This window comes from Squalius cephalus (genome assembly GCF_949319135.1).
Source record: "Squalius cephalus genome assembly, chromosome: 17".
Lineage (NCBI taxonomy): Eukaryota > Metazoa > Chordata > Actinopteri > Cypriniformes > Leuciscidae > Squalius > Squalius cephalus.
Window position 1 is genome coordinate 10,835,176 of NC_137138.1, and position 23,344 is coordinate 10,858,519.

General features: G+C 37.0%; 1 protein-coding gene across 2 annotated transcripts; it reads left to right on the forward strand.

Moving 5' to 3' along the window:
* Positions 1 to 23,207, forward strand: camkk2 (calcium/calmodulin-dependent protein kinase kinase 2). Of its 2 annotated transcripts, XM_079898668.1 has the most exons (17): positions 40 to 139; positions 6,666 to 7,284; positions 8,853 to 8,900; positions 10,246 to 10,299; positions 12,371 to 12,422; positions 12,571 to 12,704; positions 14,158 to 14,194; positions 14,340 to 14,361; positions 14,459 to 14,547; positions 15,514 to 15,713; positions 15,805 to 15,858; positions 15,992 to 16,065; positions 16,142 to 16,229; positions 17,084 to 17,215; positions 17,372 to 17,472; positions 19,072 to 19,122; positions 19,905 to 23,207. In XM_079898668.1, exons 2-17 carry the CDS (start codon positions 6,709 to 6,711, stop codon positions 19,975 to 19,977), a joined length of 1,785 nt encoding a protein of 594 aa, XP_079754794.1. In that variant the 5' UTR covers positions 40 to 139; positions 6,666 to 6,708; the 3' UTR covers positions 19,978 to 23,207. The 2 variants fall into 2 exon arrangements, with proteins under 2 accessions (XP_079754795.1, XP_079754794.1); XM_079898669.1 differs by lacking the exon at positions 19,072 to 19,122 and having other exon boundaries at positions 1 to 139.
* Positions 23,208 to 23,344: the final 137 nt, after the last annotated feature.

Here is a 23,344-nt window from a genome sequence, read left to right on the forward strand (position 1 = left end):
ACTCCTCTCACATTCACTCAGCAGCAGAAGCACCTCGTCCCCCGCTGCCTGCACATCATACCATATCATAAACCGCTACCATTACTGCCAGCGAGCTAACAACATACCCTTCAAAAACAGGATCTTATAAACGCCCGAGGTAAGGACATAACACTGAATTAACGATTTGTATTGTACTTCTCTATAGCGACATGCGTGAACATACGTGATCACAATCATTTTTTTTAATCCTCGGCTGGATTTTCCAAACATCTGTTTCGTAAGAGATGCGTTAGCCAGCTTTAGCAAAATAACAACCTGCCTTAAAATTATTCTCCAAACGGCATCAGCTCTTCGAGCCAGTCTCAGTGTTTACTTGACGCTTTTGCAGATTATGTGGCACGAAATTGCGTTGCATGTCAACTGTAAAACTGGAGTGATAAAGCCTATACACATCTATATATTCACATATGAGAAGTTGGGTTATTATACGAAATAGACGCATTTTCCAGTTCGATAAGGGGATTTAAAGTTAAAAAAAAAGAAAAAAAGATTTTTTATATTCACTGAGACAGTTAAGTGTTAATGAATTGCATTGTGCTATATCAAGCGAAATGAATGCATTTCAATGTATTATAGGACCGCCAGGAATGATATATTGTAACAGGGTTGACAGTTTTTAGTTAAAGTTGATATTACAATGTCGTGAAACTAGAAAGTGCTTATTTGGAGGATCATTTAATACTGGTATTTCAGCAAATATCCATATTTTTACATTACGTGTTCAGGTAAACATGATTGAAAATTAAGAATTAAATACTGACAACGTTGGCAAAAAAGAAAGAAAAGATTGTAACTTCTTTTTGTTTGAAAAGTTTGCATATTTGTAATTTTCTTATTGTGTTTGAAGTTGGCATTATCCATTGATTGTTAAAATAATTTTTTCCCCACATATGTATATGAGAGACAAAAATGGCACCTGTTTTGTAGAATGACCCAGTTACCGAAGAATTCAGCATCCTTAATTCATTTTCATCCTGCCTGTTTGACAGCTGACAAGTGAAACCCGTAAAATCACTGGCTGTGTATCAACATCTTGTGAGCTTTCTTGCCTAGACAGTATTTTTGTGCATCAAAGGCACATTTGAAAGGTGCACATGTCCAAAAATGCTGTCTAGTTTGATAGCTCACCAGGTTTCGACAGTTATTGTGTGATGCTTTAATCCGTATAATATAATGAAAGGAGATGCATGCATGCAAGTACATTAGATGTCAATTGTGCTGTATTATTAACAAATGATATTTTGTATCCACTGACTTGCTTCAGTGTTTGGGTCTAAAATAGTTTGCCTTGTTTGGAGAGAGTGGCATAAGAAGGTCCCTGGTGGGCTTTTCCCTGTGGAATGAGCCATTCGGGTATGATTTGAAATCTAGCTTTGGATGAGCTCGATCAAGTTGTTTATTTATCAGGCTTTATGTGCAAAAAGTATGATTGTGGTTGCCATAGTTACTTTTCATTTCTTAGTTTATGGAATGTGATCAGATGCAACTAACATAATGACACAGTAATTATCCACCGGCTTGGCCTTTTTGTTTTTAAACTGCTGTAAAATTCCAGAAAAAAAGAATTACAGATTACAAGAAAATTTTTTATATGATACATATATATACATAAAAATTTGTATATTAATAAAAAAAAAAAATAAAAAAAAAACATATATATACATAATATGACCTGCTCATTTCTGCTTTTTAAACCCTGCTGAATATTTTGCCCCATAGACCTTATTCAGAGCAGCGCCATGACATATGAAAGCGAGGCTGTGAGGGATAGACTTAGTGTGTTTTCAATGGTATCCGCTGTAAAAGCAGTATAAAGTAAAGAAACATAATTATCTGTGGTCATCATCGAGACTGTTACATATGTGTTGAGAGAGCTTTACTCATTTTCCACCCAGAACTTGTGTTTAAAATGTTAGGTATAACATGGTGGTTTAATGTTGGAAATTGAAAGATGAATGTCTTTAAATTGGGTCATTTATGTAGTAGAAATGTGAAATTATTTTAGAAGTTGGTGGCTTCTAGACTGAGAAAAGCCAGAAAATGTATTTTTGGCTATGAAAGACAACAACTCCCAGAATGCACTTGCTTTGCTGCCCTACGAGGCCACTCCCAAGCTACGCCTACCGGTTACAGAGGGCAGTATCGGAAGAAATTATACAACTAGGCTACTAGTTGACTCGAAACTGAAAAGACGCCGTTTTGTCGTGAGATCCCACCACCTATAGGCGGGTTGAAAACATGCGGAACTAGCTCGTACTGGCTGTAGTCTTTAGCCTCTGGCCAAAACAGCCTCCGATGACGCAAAATTACGATTTTGTGTCATTTTCTGATTTGACAATACAGAAATCTCTCGTCTCAGGGGGACATGAGGGAGGGAAGCACGGTCATTCGAAAATACTACCGGGTTTCTACTGATACAAAGCTTAATGCTAATCGGTGAAGTATCCCTTTAAATCACACTTTTTAAAAAAATCTGTGAAATGTACAGTAAAAAACTAAGAAACCGATTCAGTACAATGAAAAACCATCAAATGCGAAGTGTCACACTGGGAATGTCTGGGAATTTACGTTTATTTCAGTCAAAATTATAACTTCCTTTTCACTTCCAAAAACCATCAATTTAAGAGTATTTTACTGTGAAATGACATGAAATAGCCTGATAGATGTATTACAGTTTTCAATGTACAGACCTGATGCGCCAGAGAAACGCCATCTTTACAATTTTATCTTTGAACTTTTTTTTTTGTTTTTTTTTGCGATAGCTCTGTATGTTTCTGTGGTATCGCTGTCGAAGAGTAATTAGCTGGTGAAGTGGATTTACTTATTGTAGAATTAATGAAAGCTATCATGAGCATTTTAATGTTTGAAGCGGGTGGCTTAACAAATGTCTGCAGACTGGGAACATTTTAAAACAAGTGGTTCATTCATAAATCCGAAAGATCTTACCGGAAGACAGAACACAACGAGCGCAGCGCTGAAAAGGGGCGGGGCTACATAAGAACTGTAATGGAACTTACTGTTAACCAATTAACAAGTAACATTTTTACTATATAAAAATGATAAATATAATTATAAATTATAAAAATCATTACTCTTGACCAAAGATTAGTACTTTGTTTTTTTCCCTGTTAAAGCGTACGTTTCAAAGAATGCTGCACTCCAGATGGTCCCATACGGTCAATCCTCTCTGGAACCTTTTCCCTGTGGACGCCCTGTGTATCAATCTCACCATGATAATAACAACCAGGGAGTGGAAAGTGTGTGTTAAACTCAGTCATCTGGTGTAAGGCTGCATCTGTTTGTTTCTAGGGGATGATTGATTTCTTCCAGGAGGTTATCCAAGGGCTCGATTGAAAACGGTGGATCTTTTTATGCATTTGATGTTGTACTTTGTAGAAGCCCTTTAATGTAGACCCCTTTTGTTATACATGTGGTCAGTGGGGAACCAGACCCTAGGGATTGTTTCTGTGTGAGTCCAAGTCTCTATAACAAATGAGGTTTGGATGGTTGGGCACATGGAGGAGAAACACTTGGTTTGCAATCCATCAAAGATCGAAGTAGGTCACAGAAGAATGTGGAAACTGCTCTCAGATTAAAATAGCTCAGCCTACCATTGCAGTCAGGTCACATCTTGCCCGCATCTACCGTGTATTTCCTGTTTTTGAAAAGAGGATGTGATAATCTGCTTTTTTTGGTAAGGTATGCTTGCAACGTCCACGTAATTCTACCGCGTCAGTTTCAAAGTTGCTTGCCGCTCGGACTGGGTAAATGCACATCAATCCCTCTGAGTTTCTGCACACTTTCATCATCCCGCCATCAGCACCTGGTCTGATAAATGTGTCGGACATGCCTGGTCGCTCTGTGCTCAGCTGGGCTGTCTCTCTGTCTGCGAGGTTGAGAGATGTGAGGATGGGAAGTCTCAAACGGCGTCCACACCAGTGATTCAGATAGCTGATTCATTTTGTTGCGTGCTACTTTATTAGCCAACATGTAGCCTACTAATAAGAAAGGGGTGCCATGGTACAGTAATGGCATCAGATGTCATACTTTGATATGATACTGAATGATTGTCATCAGAGATAGTCACACTTTTCAACGCAATCAGTAAGGTTTTTGAAATAAGTCTCTGCAGAGCTGCATTTATTTGATCAAAAATACTGTAAAAACAGTAGTAAAAATATTGAAATACTGAAATAATGTGAAATATTATTACCAGTTTAATTTAACCAGCTGTATTGAAATATATTTTAATATTTTTGGTGCTCAGGAAACATTTCTTACTACACAATATTCATATATAACAAATAAATATCAGGGAATTTTAAATTGGTGTAAGCTTGTAAGTTTCATGACAATTAAAAAATATTTTTTGCAATTATGCTCAATATTTTGCATACTATTTATATAATACTTAATAAAAAATGTATATGATCTCTATATTAGAGATTGGCAATATCAATGTTGAAAACAGTTGTGCTGCTTAATATTTGTTTTGTGGAAACTTCATTAATTTAATGCATCCTTGCTGAATAAAATTATTAATTTCGTTCAACAACAACAACAAGAAAAAATTCTTACTGTCCCCAAATATTTGAACGGTTTTGTAAAATGACATTTAAGATTAAAATAGAAACTGCATAAATATAATGGCAGTAATATATAACTTATTAAAATGTTTAAAGTTTAATAATGAGCATAATAGTACTTTTGTCTGCTTGACTGATGAATCAATGTATGTTTGAAAATGTTTATAACACAGGATGCTGCAAATATCATGTTACAATCACTTGGCTGTCACTTGTTGTCATATTGATGTCATGTAGAATCCATCATTCATTCTCCTGCTGGCAGAATCTCTCAGTAGGTGATGGATGGAGAGAGACAGTTTAATAAACAAAATAAACTACATTTTTGCATTTTATGCCTAAATATGAATGGTGCTCGGCTTGCTTAATACAAAGGTTGACACATAAGTTGTTTTTAAGGTGTTCTGACTGGTTCTATCATGTTGCTATGTGGTCGCTAGGGTGTTCTGGGTAATTATAAAGTGGTTTAAAGTCTAGCCCCAAGTGTCTATGGTATTCTGGTCTCTGGATATGGCTTGGTCCTTCTTTCAATGTGATTTTCATTGAGGTTATTTCCAGTATGACTGACATTTTTAGCTAGAAAAGCTCGAATCCTCATCAGTGTGTTCTGATTTAATGTGAAAATGAGTGTCAGGGACGTAATAACTTGAGAAATGGATGCGGGAGGGGTCAAAGATGAGGAACGCTGAGAAAAATATGCTTTTTTTTTCGCAGCGTGTTCTCGAAAGAGGGAGAGAGAACACCATCTTCCAGCTGTGTGGGTGTTTTGACAGGAGAATGCATGGAGGCCAGGGCCCCGAGATGATATTACAGCAAAAACATCAGTAGAGATTCGATCGCAGATGAAGAAATGACAGAGACAGAGAAGAAAAACTAAGCTGCATTGAATCTCTGTGAATGTGAGAGATAGATAGAAATGAGGACGCATGGAGGGGGTGGGCACAACCCACACAAGTTCTCCTTTCTGAACCCCTCGGAGTAATGAATGTCTTTTTTTATTGTACTTGCTTATATTTCTCTCGTTCTGTGAGACCCACACCTCTCCCACACACACAGTGTCTCTAATGTTCAGAAAATCTGCTTTCCAAAGAAACTGCAGCACTTTGCATGTAAATCAAGGCCATTAGAAACAGAGCATTAGAGCTCAGAGCAGAATGGAGATATGTAATCTTTTTCCAGCAGGCTTTACTTTGAGGAACGTTTGAAGCATCTTATATTCAGCTTATTAGCTGTATACAGTCATTTAATTTGTACAGATAAGGAGGACAAGACTCTAAGAGAGGTCAAGCATATGTTTTTGAGTCCGTTCCCATTTATGCTTTATCTTAATCAGCATCAGGGAAGACCTGGAAAAATTTTTTTAAATCTTGATTTTGTAGGGTTGTAAAAGGTATGGAATATATATATATTTAACCCTCTATTGTCAAAAGGTAAAATGCATAAACAGAAAAATTACATAAATGCATACAATAGTAAAAATATTATAATACATTATTAATTTTAATCAATAAAAAAAAAATAAAAAAATATATATATATATATATATATATATATATATATATATATATATATATATATATATATATATGAAATTATAATTATTTTTATGGCATAGAGTAGACTTTTTTTATATGACGTAGACTTCAAAGTCATGGGAAAAAAATATAAAAAATATAGATATTTAATATATATCATATTATAAATTAATACCAATTAATTAAAATGTAAATGTTAAATATAATTATTATATAACAAATATAATAAATATATTATGTATAAATTGTACATTATAAAATATTGGGGGTTGAAATTGCTCTTCGTGATAAGAAAAAAAACTAAGGGAAAACTAATGAAAAAAGTACAGAAAATATAATGTCCTTTTGACTTGACTCCTCCTAATTTTCATAAGGCCACTTCCCAAATGATTCTCAAAATCAAAGAAATGTATTAGTCAAAACCTGTGGGAGCCCTGTGAGTTGACATTTCTGTATGTTCTGTATGACACCTAAGATTTACCAAACCTGTTTTTCTTGCAAGGTGTTGATGGAGGGACTACTGAGAGGTGTTTGGGAAGGACACTATGTTTCCCTGTGTCTCCTCCTGGCCCTCTTCTGATCCCCCTGCCGCTCTCGGCCATGCTCCGCCCATTCCCTCGGTACAGCCACTGCCTGACCTGCTGCGGAGCTGCGTTGTATTCCCTTCCCCATCCACGCGCCTGAGCCCTTGCACCAACGAGATGGAGTCAATGATTGTGGTGACGGAGTACGAGCCCAGTGATGGCTCAGGGCAGGAGGGCGGAGAGGAGGAGGAGGTGGAGGACATGGACAGCTCGGAAACGCCAGAGCCGGCATCGTCAGGTCCGGTACCGCCCTTCCGTATGGCCTCCTGTGATCTCTTATCCCACACGTTGGGCCGCCCGGAAGCGCTCTTCCCAGAACCGCAGGAGCACAGAGGTAGACTTAGCCTCTCTGACAGGAAGCTGTCGCTACAGGAACGCTCACAGACACTTTCGTCGCCCTGTGGTTCTCCGGGGCTGAACGGACGCTATATTTACCCATCGCTGCCCTACTCGCCAATCACCTCCCCTCACTCGTCTCCACGCCTCCCTCGAAGACCAACCGTGGAGTCTCATCGTGTGTCCATCACAGACCTGCAGGTAGGTGGCCCGAGTTAACGCCAAGTGTGTTTGGAAGTGTTTGAAAGTCTCTTACAAACGACAACACAATGGCTATCATCATGCCTAATAATTATGTAGACTACCTGTCAAAAGTTTGGAATAATTTTTATTTTTATTTATTTATTTATTTTTTAAGTCTCTTATGCTCATCAAGGCTGCGTTAAAGGTATAGTGGAGGATCTTTCCAAATTTTAGATGAGACCCGCCCTCTCCACTTTTTGAACAAGTTTGATTGATTCACCAGAATGATTGACAATTAGGAGGACCAATAGTATTGGTGATCCACCCGGAAGTAAAAAATCCTCCACTATACCTTAATGTGATCCATGAACATACAATAAAAACAGTAATTGTGAAATATTATTACTAAATAAAATAACTGTTTTCTATTTTAATATGTAATTTATTCCTGTGATGCAATGCTGAATTTTCAGCATCATTACTCCAGTCTTTAGCGTCACATGATCGTTCAGAAATCATTCTGATTTGCTGCTCAATTATTATTGGTACTAAATTATGTAATGGTATAATAATAGTAATGGTTCCTTTAATTATCAATGTTGAAAACAGTTTTTGCTGCTTAATATGTTTGTGGAAATCATAATAAAAAGATTTCAGGATTATTTGATGAATAGGAAGTTCAGATGAACAACTTTTATTTGAAAAGAAACATTATAAATGTCTTTACTGTCACTTTTGATGCATTTAATGCATTCTTGCTGAATAAAAGTATTAATTTTTCTTTTTTTTAAATCTTACTTAATTGGTTGGTAGTGCATCATGGTTTCCACAAAAATATGAAGCAGCACAACTGTTTTCAGCATTGAAAATAAGAAATGTATCTTGAGCAGCTTGTTAGAATGATTTTTGACAGGTCATGTGACACTTAAGACTTTCACATGAAAAAAACAGCTTTCATCACAGGATTAAATTACATTTTGAAATATATTCACATAAAATCAGTTCTTTTAAATTGTAAAATTTCACAATGTTACTGTTTTTACTGTATTTTTAATCAAATGAATGCAGCCTTGGTGAGCATTAGAGACTACTTTCAAAAACATTAAAAAATCGTAACAACCACTAAAAACGAGACAATGCTATGGCTGCTTGTTTGAGAACTGATGTTGTCTTTGAGAAGATCATTTCCTTTTCTTCAAGTCTGCAAAGTCAAGGTTGAGAAGGTGTGTAAGGTAAGGTTACTGACAGGAGCAATTACCTTCCTCTTAATGGTGCTTGTCAAGTAACAATTTCCCAATAGATGCTTCTGCTTTTCCAGTAGGACATGAAATCAGCAAGAAACCTGTGTAGCTTTAGCTTGTGTGCCTTTCTCGGCTCAAGTACTCCCTGTAGTACTTCTTTTGCTAATGCTTTTGATTCTTTGAACCTGGAATGTTGCGAGCATCATTCTTGATGAGAGAATCAAGTTTGCGTTTGCTGTGATCTTTGGCCACACTGGCTGAAGTAGTTGTTTTTCAGTGACTAAAACCCCCTTAAAAAGACCTCAGTGTCACTGATCAATGAAATTTGTGTCTTTATTTCAAAAGGACTGCGTGCAGCTCAACCAGTACAAGCTGAAAGATGAGATCGGAAAGGTATGTTTATTTTTCATTTATTATTTATGCATAGATCGTACCCTGCTGAGAGTGAGATGAATGAAAACTCTGCTGAAATATTAATTGTGCTGTTGTTATTTCAGAACAAACTAATATCTCTCATATTTCGTATAGTAAATAAAAAAATGCAAATGATTTCTGAAGGATCATGTGACACTGAAGACTGGAGTAATGGCTGCTGAAAATTCAGCTTTGCCATTACAGGAATAAATAAATCTTTCAAATATGTTAAAGTAGGAAACAGTCATTTAAAATGGTAATAATATTTCACAATATTACTATTTTACTACAAATAAATGCAGCCATGGTGAGAATAAGTTACTTCTTTCAAAATTTCTTGGTAAATTCTTACCAATCCCAAACGTTGTATAAAATGAAAAAAACAAAACAGATTGACACTGTTGACCATTCAGAATTTAAGTAAAATCATCATGTTTTTTTTTTATGGAATAGAATAGAATAGAGAATACAGTTTGTAACTGTTTGTTCAATGTTGTACACTTCAAAGATAATTAAATAATTTGTATTTTAGTAGTATTTTTGCTTTATTTTTTAACATTTCTAAAACAAGGTAGATTTCCTTTTAGGCACAATTGCTTAATATATTAAAATGTATTAAATAAATGCTTTTTTATGACCATAGAATTTAACAGAACAAACATAGTATGTTTTAAGACAACGTACCATGTTTTACCATGTTTGTTTTGTTTTAGCTATGGGATATAAGTATGGTGATCATAATATATATATAGCAAAGTACCATGGTATTCCCATCTGATGCCATCAATAAACCATAGTACTACCACCATACATTATTCTAAGAAGCATAGAGTAGGATAAGAGCATGAAATGAATTTTCTACAATATTTATAGTAATGCAGCAATGCAATTTAAAGGAGCAGTGATGTGTTTTCTCTGTTGCTGTTCCACTAAGCTTCATCTTGATACGAGGGCATGGAAAACTGTCAGCTTGGATGTGGAGATTCCTGCTCTGCTCTCATCTCTTGTGTCTGAGGGTTGGATTCCCTGCTGGGATGGCAATCTGCTCTCCCAGCTGGGACCTGTGTGTGTGTGTAGGTTTGAGAGAGATAGAGACAGAACAGAAGTGGAATTATGCCTGTCTGTGGAGTTCATCATGACACCGGCTGTTGCCTACTGGCTCGGTTTGGTTTACATGTTCTCCAGTTAATCAAATGGCAAAAATGCTTGGACACTTTAGCTTCCTGTTTCCCTCAGGTTAATGCCTGTTACTGATTGTGTTTGCACTGCAATTTGTTCCACTTACAAGTTGTCGTGAATGACGCACCTTGTTTTTTGGATAAAGGGCTCCTATGGAGTTGTCAAGCTGGCGTACAATGAAGACGACAACACATACTATGTAAGTGATGCAACCCGGTCTCTTAACAATCTCGCACACATATATTTACACACTTCATTTCAGTTTTATTTAGGCGAGTAAAGAGCGAACATCCTAGTGTTATCGGTAATCTTTGAATTATGATTGCCTAGTTGAGGTGCCCTTCAGCAGCCAAAAATGGTCCCATAGACACCATCACAGGCTGCCTCCAAATCCTCTCAGGAAGTTCCTCCTTACGGGCTCTAAAAATCATAATTATGATGTGCATTCAAGTGATTTGAATTGGAGTAAAATGGACATGTTTCATTCTATTTTTTTAGCTCTAGTGCAGAGGTAGGCAAGTTTGGTCCTAGAGAGCCACTGTCCTGCAGAGTTTGGCTCCAGCCCTGAAAAAAGGAAAAAAAAGTCTACAGGACACGACAGCGGCTCTCTAGGACCGAACTTGCCTACCCCTGCTCTGGTATGCTCTATTTTTTTAAAAGAATGATGGGATTTGTAGTTTTAATCCAGTCATAATCCAGCTAACTCCTCTATTAACTCTTTCCCTGCCATTGATGGAAATTTCCATCACTTATGAGACAACGCTTTCACGCCATTGACGGAAATTTCCGGTTTGCCGTGTTTTCACTGTTATACGGTAGGGGGCGCTATGACACATCTTCTGAAAGAGAACTGAATCTCCTGATCAAAAAACATGTGAAGAAGAAGTAGAGACAAGCGATAGCATATCTAAGCAGAGGCATGTAAAATAACACGATCATCAACATTAAACGGCATATAAATCAAACTGCCTAATGATACTGAATGACATGTCGACCCAGGACAAGCTATAGGATTGTGAAGCTTTGGGGTTGTTGATGGACTCAATCTACTCAATCTATGTTTTGATCATCGTTCTGAATCCGATCTGGATGTAGTCAAAAACCAAGCGGCAACCTTCCTGTCTCTCTCTTGAAACCAACACGGAAGTGACTTAAACTGCAGTTCATTGACTGGCCACTAGAGACAGGCTGCAAAAGAGAGTCAATCCCATATACCCCCCATGTTAAATGTTATAGCACAAAAAATGTGTTTACAGCCTGGTGCAAAAAGTGGTTTTGGTCTATATTGCTAATTTTGCCCTTCATGACAACTGTGAGGGAGGTGTTTTTTTTTATAACTCATCCGTTTAAATAATATTAAGCCTTAAAGTTCTGCATAATTAAGGGCGTGGCCACTTGAGTGACAGGTGGATTGCTGCTGCTGTCACTACTAGTCTTTTGTCTGCTGTCTGTTTTCACTTCACCTCAGCTAATCCCGCTTCTTGCCCATTTTCGTTTATCCGGGAGTGACGCGCGTCAGCACGCTACCAAGATGGCGACGGCTGGCTCCGCCCACTTTGGGCTTAAAAAATGCTCTTCAAAAACCTACGGGTGACGCCACGGACACTACGTCCATATTTCTTTGCAGTCTATGACAAAAACGCTATTTTCTCAGCTTTTTACTCAAAATGTTGCTTTTTTATGAAACTTTCCCACATTCAAGTGTTGATAAGAAAAACTAAAACGGATGCATTAAGAATAAAAGTTTTTTGTTTGTTTGTTTGTTTAAAAGCAGAGGCTCTTTTCTTTCTTTTGATATATTGCATGTTCAGATATTCATACAAAAAAAAATTCTGGGGGCCATGAAAATTTTGTGAAAATGTTGGCGGTGGCTGGCAACTTAAAAAAAAAAAAAAAAAAAAACCCTGGTGGGGAAAGAGTTAATGTTTGTGATTTTTATGTATTTTTCATATTCTTGCCATTGTGTATTGTTGAGATTTGATAAATTGTTTAATTTTAATTTGAGATAGAATATCCTTATCTTGATAATAATATTATTATTAACATGCTGTAGTAATGATAATAATAAGAATATAATATGTTGTTGTTGAAATAATTTAATGTTAGCTTAAATTTGCTCCTTGCTCTGATTAGTTATTGCTACTTTTTTATCCCATTTTTTGGTGTAGTTGTATCACAGTGCTGGTTGTAGAATGGGGCATATGTTACCCAGCACCAGTAATGACACTGGATATCTGCTCTCACTCTCTCATTCTCACTGCTCTCCACAGGCCATGAAAGTGCTGTCCAAGAAACGACTGATGAGGCAGGCTGGGTTCCCGCGTAAGTGTCTGCTTTAAAGCAGATGGAACGCACAGCGGGGTTTATGATTGAGTGTATGTGTGTGAGGTTGGGGGCGCACTTTCATCAGCTAGCAGAACGCCTAATACTTCAACCTTTCACATGATTTCCTCTTTGCTGGTTTAAACAGGCAGACCTCCTCCTCGTGGGGCAAGATTGGCCCCTGAGGGCCCCCCTCAGCCAAAAGGGCCTCTGGAGCGTGTTTACCAGGAGATAGCCATCCTCAAGAAGCTTGATCACCCTAATGTGGTTAAGCTTGTGGAGGTGGGTGCTTCTATTCTCAGTATGCAGTATTCTCACAGACTTAAAGGGTTAGTTCACCCAAAAATGAAAATTATGTAAGTAATTACTCACCCTCATGTTGTGCCAACCCCGTAAGACATTCGTTCATCTTCGGAACACAAATGAAGATATTTTTGATGAAATCTGACAGCTGGATCACTTCTCCATAGGCTTCTAAGGGACTGAAACTTGCTGGCCCAGAAAAGTTATTAAAGACATCGTTAATATAGTCCAAGTGACTCCAGTGGCTCAATCTTAAGTATATCAAGCGACGAGAATACTTTTTGTGCGCAAAAAAAAAAAAAAAAAAAAAACTTTATTCCACTATTCATTTCCTTCTCTCTGGGCCTCGAGTTGGTTCACGTAGTGTTTTTGCGCTGCGCGTCTGTGTTGAACATCACAGGCATTACACACATGACCAGCGTCGGCCAATAGTGAGCCTACGTGGTGACGTGTAACACAGACGCGCTGCGCAAAAACACTACGTAAACCAACTCGAGGCACAGAGAGAGAATGAAATGAATAGTGGAATAAAGTCGTTATTTTAGTTTTTTTTGCGCACAAAAAGTATTCTCGTCGCTTGATATACTTAAGATTGAGCCACTGGAGTCACTTGGACTATATTAACGATCTCTTTAATAACTTTTCTGGACCAGCAAGTTTCAGTCCCTTAGAAGCCTATGGAGAATTGATCCAGCTGTCAGATTTCATCAAAAATATCTTCATTTGTGTTCCGAAGATGAACGAATGTCTTACGGGGTTGGAACAACATGAGGGTGAGTAATTACTGACAGAATTTTCATTTTTGGGTGAACTATCCCTTTAAGTCAGCGTGAAGTGTGTAATTTATGCCCCACTAATGGAAGTGGAATTTAAAACATAATGACTCTTTTCGAACAGGTTTCCCAAAATGCTTCCACCGTCGGACAAACAGAAAATCCACCTATACATTTATTAAACTGGGATGGGGAAAGTATTTTAACCATGAATGAATGTGAAACAGTGAGGGATAGATATACAGTTTGTTAAACACCTCAAAAATACATTTAGCTTTGTTAAATGTTTAAACTTTTAAAGCATAAATCTAACAATATGTAGTGAGGTCAAAAGAAAAAAAAATATGAAGAAGAAACAAACTGTTTTTAAAAAAATATATTTTACTGGAAAATTAATTAATTTGCTGTGTACTGATATGTACAGGGCAGCTGTTATTTAGTCAGTAAAACACTGAAAGTAAGCCTTTCCATGAATTTCCAAGTCAGGAAAACTGGGTTGTCATAATTAGACGTTGAAAGTTAATGCAGTCCATCATATCAAATGAACTGAATTTTTTTCCTCAAAGCCTTGTTTGTATTTGCATCAAATTAGATCTAAGTTTTCTGCTGACTGGTTCCGTTCTCTTTCTAAACAGCTTTGGGTTGTTGTTTTTTTGTAGGTGCTGGATGATCCAAGTGAAGACCATCTGTACATGGGTAAGTCTGGCCAGATACTCATCCTCTTGGCAGATGCTACACACTTGCACATGCACATTTTATTCTACTTTTCGGTGCTTAATGTATGTGAAGCCAGAGAATGTACTGCACAGCACCTTTACTCTTTTCCTCTGTGCTTTCACAGTATTCGAGCTTGTCAAACGAGGGTGAGTAAGCACGTTATTTCTGAGTGTAGCGCCGGCCCATGCTGTGCTAGTGTCACTCTGCGAGAGAAACTGTGTCTCATTCCCCATGTGTTTGCAGAGCAGTGATGGAGGTTCCTGCTGATAAGCCCCTGGATGAGGACCAGGCACGCTTCTACTTCCAGGACTTGCTGAGGGGAATCGAATATTGTGAGTGCGGGAATTTAGCTAAAGCTTAGCAATGTCATCAGTACTCATGATTGGTTCTGGTACATCCAGCTAAAAGGGCACGATACCTTGCAATTGGCTAGGCTCTGATAAGTGTTATGGAGCCACACTTTTAGACTTAGACTATTAGTCTTTTCCACAAAGCTTATTCTGGCCAAGAACAACCCACTTAGCAGTGTTATTTTAGTATTATTTATATACTATTATAGTATTTATTACTATTTTGAATTAGCTTTTTTATATCTTCAGTTTGTCATTTTGTCATGTGGTTTTGACATTTTTATGTTTTTTTTAAATATTGTATAGCTACATTTTTATATATACTGTATGTATTAATTTTTTCATAGGCTATATATATATATATATATATATATATATTCAGATTTTTAGTTTTAGTTTGTTTAAGTTTGTCATTCTTATCATTTTGTCTATATATTGTTAATTTTTATACTATTATAGCATTAAGTTTTGTATAAATGTACAACTTTTTATATCCTAATTTTTTCAAGTTTAAATCATTTCATCATGTGCTTTTGTCATTTTTACTATATTTTTAATATTTAAATATTTAAAAAAAGATATATATTTTTATTTTATTTTAAATTTAATACTTAATCATATTTCAGTTAGTTACTAATACAAGGTTATCAATACAAGTTTTTTTTTTTTTTTAAATGTAAAATAAGTATATAAAATATTTATATTTTATTTCAGCTTTTTAATAGTTTTAGTTAATGACAACAGCACTGCCATCTGACTGACATTTAAAGTAAATCTGTGTACCAATAGCATAAAAACCAATCGGATTAGAGCTTTTAGTTTTCAGAAAGTTCTTGTCATTTTTATCTGCAATATGCATCAGACAGTGAGACTAGATACAGTTCTTGTTGCTAGTCATCAGAATGCTTTAAATAATCAAAAGTGATGTCAACTACTCATCCTCAACAGTACATTATCAGAAAATCATCCATCGGGACATCAAGCCTTCCAACCTGCTGGTGGGAGAAGATGGCCACGTTAAGATTGCCGACTTTGGGGTCAGTAACCAGTTTGAGGGAACGGACGCCCTGCTGACCAGCACAGTGGGAACGCCAGCATTTCTTGCCCCAGAGACCCTTTCAGAGACCCGCAAGAACTTCTCTGGAAAGGTTAAAAGCTCTTTTCTCTTAGCTAGATGCTAATAACAGTCAGTATTGCAGTCAATTTTGATTTGATCAGGTTAACATCATGTTTTTATAGGCTCTGGATGTGTGGGCAATGGGAGTCACCTTGTACTGTTTCATCTTTGGAGTGGTACGCCCTGTTTTGACCTTCGTATTTCTCATGAAATATGCGGTGTTAAAAATAATCCAACATTTAATTCAGCAAAACTGTGTAAAGTGTGTAAAATGGATGTTGCCTTTGACTTTACTTTCTCTCTCCACAGTGTCCTTTTATGGATGAGCGTATTTTGAGCCTCCATCAGAAGATCAAGACCCAACCAGTGGAGCTTCCCGAGAAGTGAGTATTTCTCTTGAGCCTGAAAGACCTTCCCCATCCGTTTTGACATTGATAGCATTTTTGTACCACTTTACAGCGCGGACATATCAGATGACTTAAAGGACCTTCTTTTTAAAATGTTGGACAAGAATCCCGAAACCAGAATTACTGTCCCACAAATCAAGGTCAGTATGACTCTTTTCCTCACCAACGTCTCCTTCGAGTCCATCATAGGTGAAATGCGGAATTTCAGAAACACTAATGACACCAATAATATCTCTCTCTCTTTCTCTCTCTCTCTCTCTCTCTCTCTCTCTCTCTCTCTCTCTCTCTCTCTCTCTCTCTCTCTCTCTCATATATATATATATATATATATATATATGTATATATGTGTGTATATATGTGTGTGTGTATATATATATATGTATTAAAATGTAATTGATTCCTTTGATGGCAAAGCAAAATTTTACTCCAGTCTTCAGTGTCACATATCATTCTAATATGGTGATTATTTTTTATCAAAATTGAATACACTTGTGCTGCGTAATGTTTAATAAGTCTTAAAGGGATAGTTCACCCAAAAATGAAAAGTCTGTCATCATTTACTCACCCTCAAGTTGTCCCAAACCTGTATGAGAGTCTTTGTTCTGTTGAATACAAAAGATATTTTGAAGAATATATATGTAATAGTATTTATTTTGTATCTTCCATACTCTGGAAGTCAGTGGGTCCCATCAACTGTCTGGTTACCATATTCTTCAAAATATCTTCTTTTTGTGTTTGACTTTAGAAAGAAACTCATTTGGAACAACTCTCACTGACCCCAAACTTTTGTTTTGTACACGGTAGTGTAGTTTTTCTTATAATGTTATATTTAGCCTCCATACTTCAACTGAACCTAAAATAGAACCCTTCCTTATTCTTAAAAGAGGATTTCAAAGCACTTCCTGTGTGAATATAGGACACTCCAACAACCTAGACACAGTCTTGAGTTAATTAATGATATCAAAGCCGGATTTTTGTTCCGTTGTTGTTGTAGGTGCACCCATGGGTGACACGGCACGGCGCTGAGCCCCTCCCCCCTGAGGACGACAACTGCTGCAGTCTAATAGAAGTGACAGAGGAGGAAGTGGAAAACTCTGTCAAGCACATCCCCAGCCTGGCCACCGTGGTGAGATCTCAACCCCCTGGTGGCCTATTTACACAACCTTAATTCTGTTTCATGAATACGCATAATGAATTCAATGCTAATAACCACATCAAATGAATAAACAGATTAATGACCCGATGCCTGTTTTTGAAACTTACCGCATGTTCTCTGCTACAGATCTTGGTTAGGACTATGTTGCGGAAGCGTTCTTTTGGAAACCCGTTTGATTGGGCCCGCAGGGAAGACAGGAGTCCCACCGCTCCAGGACACATGCTATCGTAAGTCTTCCTCAGTTGGGATGGGCTATAACTGGAACAGACGTCCTGAACTTAGACTTGAACTTCTGCAGTGGTTTCAGGGATCATTGAAAATCTGATTTTATAGCTGGTTTGACAGTAATTTAATTGGACCTACTAATATAGATAGACGTACTATATAGAATGCTATGTCACTACACTAGGTTCCAATGTAATACTATAATGATGTATTTTCAGGTTAAGTAATGTTTAATGTCTATGCACAGGATTTCCACAGAAAATAATTTTGACTACTTTCTCATACAAATGAAAAATTACAGCAATGCACATAAAGCCTGACAGGCAAGCTATGCTTTAATATATTTACTCAGCAAAGATGCATTAAATTGGTCAAAAGTGACAGTAAAGACATTTAGAATGTTACAAAATATTTCTATTTCAAATAAAACGTTCTATTCATTTACAGTACGAATTATGGGGGAAAAGTTTTTCCACAAAAATATGAAGCAGCACAACTGTTTTCAACATTGATGAAAATTATAAGAAATTATTCTCTAACACCAAATTAGCATATTAGCATATCATGCGATTTCTGGAGTAATAGTTGCTGAAAATCACAGGAATTAATTGGGGTCAGCCATGTTCCTACGGCCCTATGTTCCCACATTTCTAAGAATTTTTTTTTTACGATTTGTCTAAACCCCAGTTACGGGTAGGTTTAGGGGTGGGGTCAGGGGTAGGCCATTTGTGGGAACATAGGGCTGTGGGAACATAGGGCTAATTTTCTCTTAGTTGATAAATGAATGGCTTTTAAATCATACATCACAAATCATATATCACATTTTGAAACCAAAGCCACATGTTAACATGAAACACTTTTAATGTACTTTCCGTTATTTACCTGATTAGCCTGCTAAGCTAAAACGCTTCACGCAAGATGCTAAAGGATCTGTCCCAAATGGCTCACTTGATGTGGACTTGTGGCCTTCACTTGTGTGCATCCATTAAATCCACAACACCACAAGATGCATTCAAAATCGTATACTGTTTTTTTAAAAGTACGTTCTATATAGTATGAATGTTTGTAGTATGAATGGAATCCGGACGTACTACATTCACCATGTTGACTCTGTCATGTGAGCTACAGCAAAGTGCCCATTGGATGCGCATGCCAGAATCTCACCAGAAGTTGTAGGTCATCCGGTTACTTTTCACCTAATGTTTTATGAATACTTGAATTTGGATATACTACTTTTTTCACCTACTATATAGTAGGGAAGTATGCATTTTCTGACACATAACGCCCATATGTCATTTTTTGACTCATGAGCGCCCCCTTGCAGCTATTCACACTGTTGCAATGATATTCTAGGTTGATTACTACCTAGCAAAGTAATATTAGCGTATAATATTAGCTTTGCTAAGCTCGTCGTTACTTTACTTTTTAAAACCATAGGGACGAGTATAAATTATTTTCTGTGGTAATCAATAGCATGTTTGAGTAATATTTAGCATGAAACATTCTTTTAAGGCTTTTGTTTAGTCATGGTTTCAGGAATATTTGATAGATAAGCTCCGATTTAAGAATTCTCACATATCCGCATCTCTCCTGCCGTCTAGAAAAGGGAGAGCAGGGAGTTTGAAATACTGCCGCAATCTCTGTACCCCCAGGTAAAGCTCCGCTAGCCTGTTAGCGCTCCACCTATGTCCTGTTCACTCTCCTCCACCTGTATTATATGTAGGAGATAATGGTCATGCCCATATTGAATGATCTGCACTTAAAATGAATGATGTGGTGTTTTTTAGCATGCTTTTAAGATCAAAACAATTCTCATTCAGATGGCTTAATGAATAACGAACTTCTCCGCTTGTGTTTTCCTACCTAATAAACCGCATTTTATGCATGTAATATCTAAAATATTCATGATATTCCCTTCTAAAAACCTCTTGTATGTATTTAACTGTACAAGCTATGTTCAATAATAGTACATCAAGCATTTATATTTTGCATGTAATGTTTTAACAGCTAAATATAAGTTCATGGGCAGTTCAGGATGATGTTTTCCAGGTCCTTCTAAATATCTGCATGCCCCTCATGCATAATATCAGCAACGAAAAGAAAAGAGCATCCTGATTTGCCACCCAGCCATGGTCATTTTCTACAAGGACTTTGATTGGTTTGTCAGACTGGGTGCATTTGCATGTGGCACTGCAGTCCCAGCCTCCCCGGGACAACCCCTCGCAAAAACATGGCAGTCAGTCACTCTCATGTGCCACCTCCTGACCTGAGCATATGACTGATGCGATGCCATGTACTTCCCCTCGCGCTGACTTAATTTACCCTCTGCCTAACAGTTCTAGTCGCACTTAACAACAGTCTGCGTTGCCGCAGACAGGTTGACGCGCCTGGAATGTGCGACTGTTTTAAACCTCCACATTTGTCTGTTTCCTAGGAAACAAGAGAGCGAGGAAGGCGTGCGGAGCATGGACCTGCCCTTCGTGGGCGAGGATGAAGTTCTTTCCTGATAACTGTGGGCATCTTACTCAAGGGAAATGCATCAAGATGAGGCTGTTGTGGCTTCCGGAAGGCCAGGATATGGACCTGGGGCTGGGGCGTTGTTGATGTGGAGGGTGCCCACCCGCTCATGCATGCATTTGTACAGTCCACAGCAGCATGCACCGTATCTGTCCGCCCAGGTCTCTGCCGTCTCTCAGGACCCGTTTTCTGTGTGCGCGTGTTTCTACTCTCCTCTCCGGCCTGGAGACTCTGCTCTACTCCTCTACTGTAGCTAGGGGGCGCCATTGAAGGCTAAACGGATGATCATCACATTTACAATTTCTTAGGTTTGTCCTCCTAAGTCCATCAGTCATTAATTAGAGAGACATTCTGCTTGATTTCAGTTTTGGAGATCTGAAGTAAATTTGAAAATAATCATTCAAAATTCATTTCATTTCAAAAATCTTGAAAAAAAACCCCCAAAAAAAACAGGTTTGACAAAATTAAGAATAAATAATATACTGTATGTATATTAAGTTTAGTCAAATAAATTTGATGGCCTTTAATAATTATGTTCACTAATACGTCTTTAGAAGAAATGTATGATTTCTTAGGTTGGTCCATCACTCATCGGTTAGAGACATGCTTGATTCTCATTAGATTAGTAGAACTGAGTTTGAAAATAACAAAAGAAAAATAGCTCGGAGTTTCATCAGATATTAATTTCAACTTGAAAATCTTCTCAAAAAATCAGGTTTGTTTGATCAAAGATAAAATGTAAAAAATATTAATAAAAACAAATAAATTTAAAAAAGTACAATTTTTAAAAGTTTTAAATGAGTTTATAATAATTCAAATTTGCAGCCAGGAAATGTGTATAAATATAGTAAGGAGACACTTCAGGTGCGATTTAAAGAAAATACAGATATGTTTGTATGTGTGTGTTTGTTTATATATCAAATCACACCGCTTTGTGTTTGTATTATAATGTCTGCGCTGTAGACAGTGAACAGGACCAGTCCTGGAAACTTTTTTTTTAATACAACAAAGTCCAAATCCAAGAGATCAGAGCATTATGCATAGCATGTTTTTAAATAGTAGTTTAATTATTTAGGGCGCAAATAACATCTAAGTAGTGCAACTATATGCATCGTGACCATTGTCTGTACAGTAACGTGACCCTTTTAATCATGAAGGTAACAGTATCTTTCGCTTCCTTTTCCTGTGTAGAATTACCAAAATGCCATATAGTAGTGCATTCCCGACTTCGTCGTGATCAGAGTGAATTAGTCCTAGCCATTTCTAAACTCTACGTTCAACGTTCTTGAGGAAATACAATAACTTTGTGCAATCTATGCATGAATTTTCACTTAAAGGAATCAATGTTTGTCAGTCTGTTTTGACACAAATGTATGCCTTACATTTTCATACTCATAACTGTAGCATAGATCATCAGTATATGTGCAGATTTTGTTTTGTTTTTGTTGGTACAATAGAATAGTAGAATTTTAGATAAGTGTAGAAATATAGTAACTTGCTTAAGCTCAGTTTTAAAGTTAGCAAAAATAGTCCAAAGCCCTGTTGAGATTTTCTCAATGTGCACTATGGTCATGTATCTCCTGTGCTGATTATTTTTCTATGATCGTTTTAGCTGTAGTTTCAAAATGTCTGAGTGATGGTGCTTTTCCACCACTGAAATTTATAACATAGTTCATGCTTCCATGTATCAGGGGAGTCTTTTCTGCACAAGTAGGTTGAATGTATGTTGTTGGTTTACCTTGTAACTAAAGTAAACTCTATACCCTTTTTCTTTAACTGTTTTTCCCCTGCATGTTAAACTTTGCTGTGTTTTACAGTACTTGTTTTTTGTGATTTATTTTTTTTCCCCTCTCTCTTTTAGAGATTTATTTTTGTGTAGGTACTATTACTATGCATAAGAAATCTCACATTGTGGTGCAGTTCTGGACAGAGTCAGTCTGTTGGTCCTTTGTGTTTGTTCTATTGGATGTTGACTATTGAAAATTGAAGGAAACTTGCAATATTGACTCAAATATGCATGTGCACTGACAAACCCAAGCTGGTTATACAATACCACTATATGTAAGTGGACAGATTTTGATGACCTTTTAAAGGTGCTTTATGGACATCATTTGTCATTAAAATGCCATATGTTTAGAGATTTAGGAAGCATTCTAAGTTCAAATACTTGTTTCTCCGAAAAACAACTTTATTCTATTTTGAAATGTGCATTCCGTGTTGGAATGTCTGTTTTTGTTTTGGTCTGTGTGACCCCGCCTACTGCCAATTCACCCAATGGTATTTAGACACTCCGGGTTGCCAGTTGACGGAAAACACAGCCATGGAAGCCAGCTAACGAACAGGGTCAGAAATCGCAGATTCTACTCGACCTAAAAAACAAAAATTGGAAATAAAACATTGCAAGCGTATACATTAGCTGGGCAACTTACAGTTCCATTGTCAACTGCACTTGTTTCTGTTGCATGTCCTCAATCTGGCAACCCGTGTGAGCGTCGCGTCTGAGGAGGAGGGGGCGGGTGGTAACAACTCTCCAGTAATTTGAATTTGGACTGTAGTACCCATTTCAACCACTAGCTGTCAATATTACATACTGCACCTTTAAATAATATATATATTCAGAACCATAGAAGCACCGTTCCCAGAGTAAATATTTCTAGAGAAAATCTAAATATATATATAGAGAGAGAGATTTATCTTTGCACATTAGAATTTTATCATAATTCAAATGATGCATGTTTATTGAAAACTTTAAATGAAGGCCTCTGTAACCATGTTTTCTTCTGTACGATCAAAACTAGGAGCAAAATTAACCAGCTGAAATCAAAGACAGCATCTTTCAGTTTCCTATGTATAGCCATTTTCTCAGACACTGACCATGCGAACGGTACTTTGAATTGATTGATTGTAGAGGTGTATATTGAAGAGAACGCTGTACTGTATATTTCTAACCTCTCAATATAATTCCTCACTGTATCTGCCCAGTATTTCTTCAAGGGCTAGGGTAAATGTTTGCATCCATGTCACAAAAGAGATTGCGTTTTGAGCACTGTTGAGAGGGCTGTTTACATGTTACAAAAATGCATGCCGTCACATTCACGCAGTTTCATTCAGCATGTTTTCGAAGCATGTTTGAGCTCTTTACAGCATCCTCTGATCTCATTACTGATAATTCTATATATTGTATCCAGTTGATTATTTGAATAAATTGAAGTTGCCTTTAGTTTTTCTTTTTCATAATTATATCTTTTTGCTCATTATTAAAAAAATAAAAGAATCAGACAGTCTTTAAACAATACACAGTATAGTTATAGTTTAGATTTAAAGAAATGGTTCACACAAAAATAATTATTCTGTTAG

What these genes read in the sequence shown, in the direction of transcription:
- camkk2 (XM_079898668.1), top strand. Translation starts at nt 6,709, where the DNA reads ATGTTTCCCTGTGTCTCCTCCTGGCCCTCTTCTGATCCCCCTGCCGCT. An exon ending in TGTCCATCACAGACCTGCAG is followed by an intron (nt 7,285 to 8,852) that starts GTAGGTGGCCCG and finishes TTATTTCAAAAG; the next exon opens with GACTGCGTGCAGCTCAACCA. An exon ending in GAGGCAGGCTGGGTTCCCGC is followed by an intron (nt 12,423 to 12,570) that starts GTAAGTGTCTGC and finishes TGGTTTAAACAG; the next exon opens with GCAGACCTCCTCCTCGTGGG.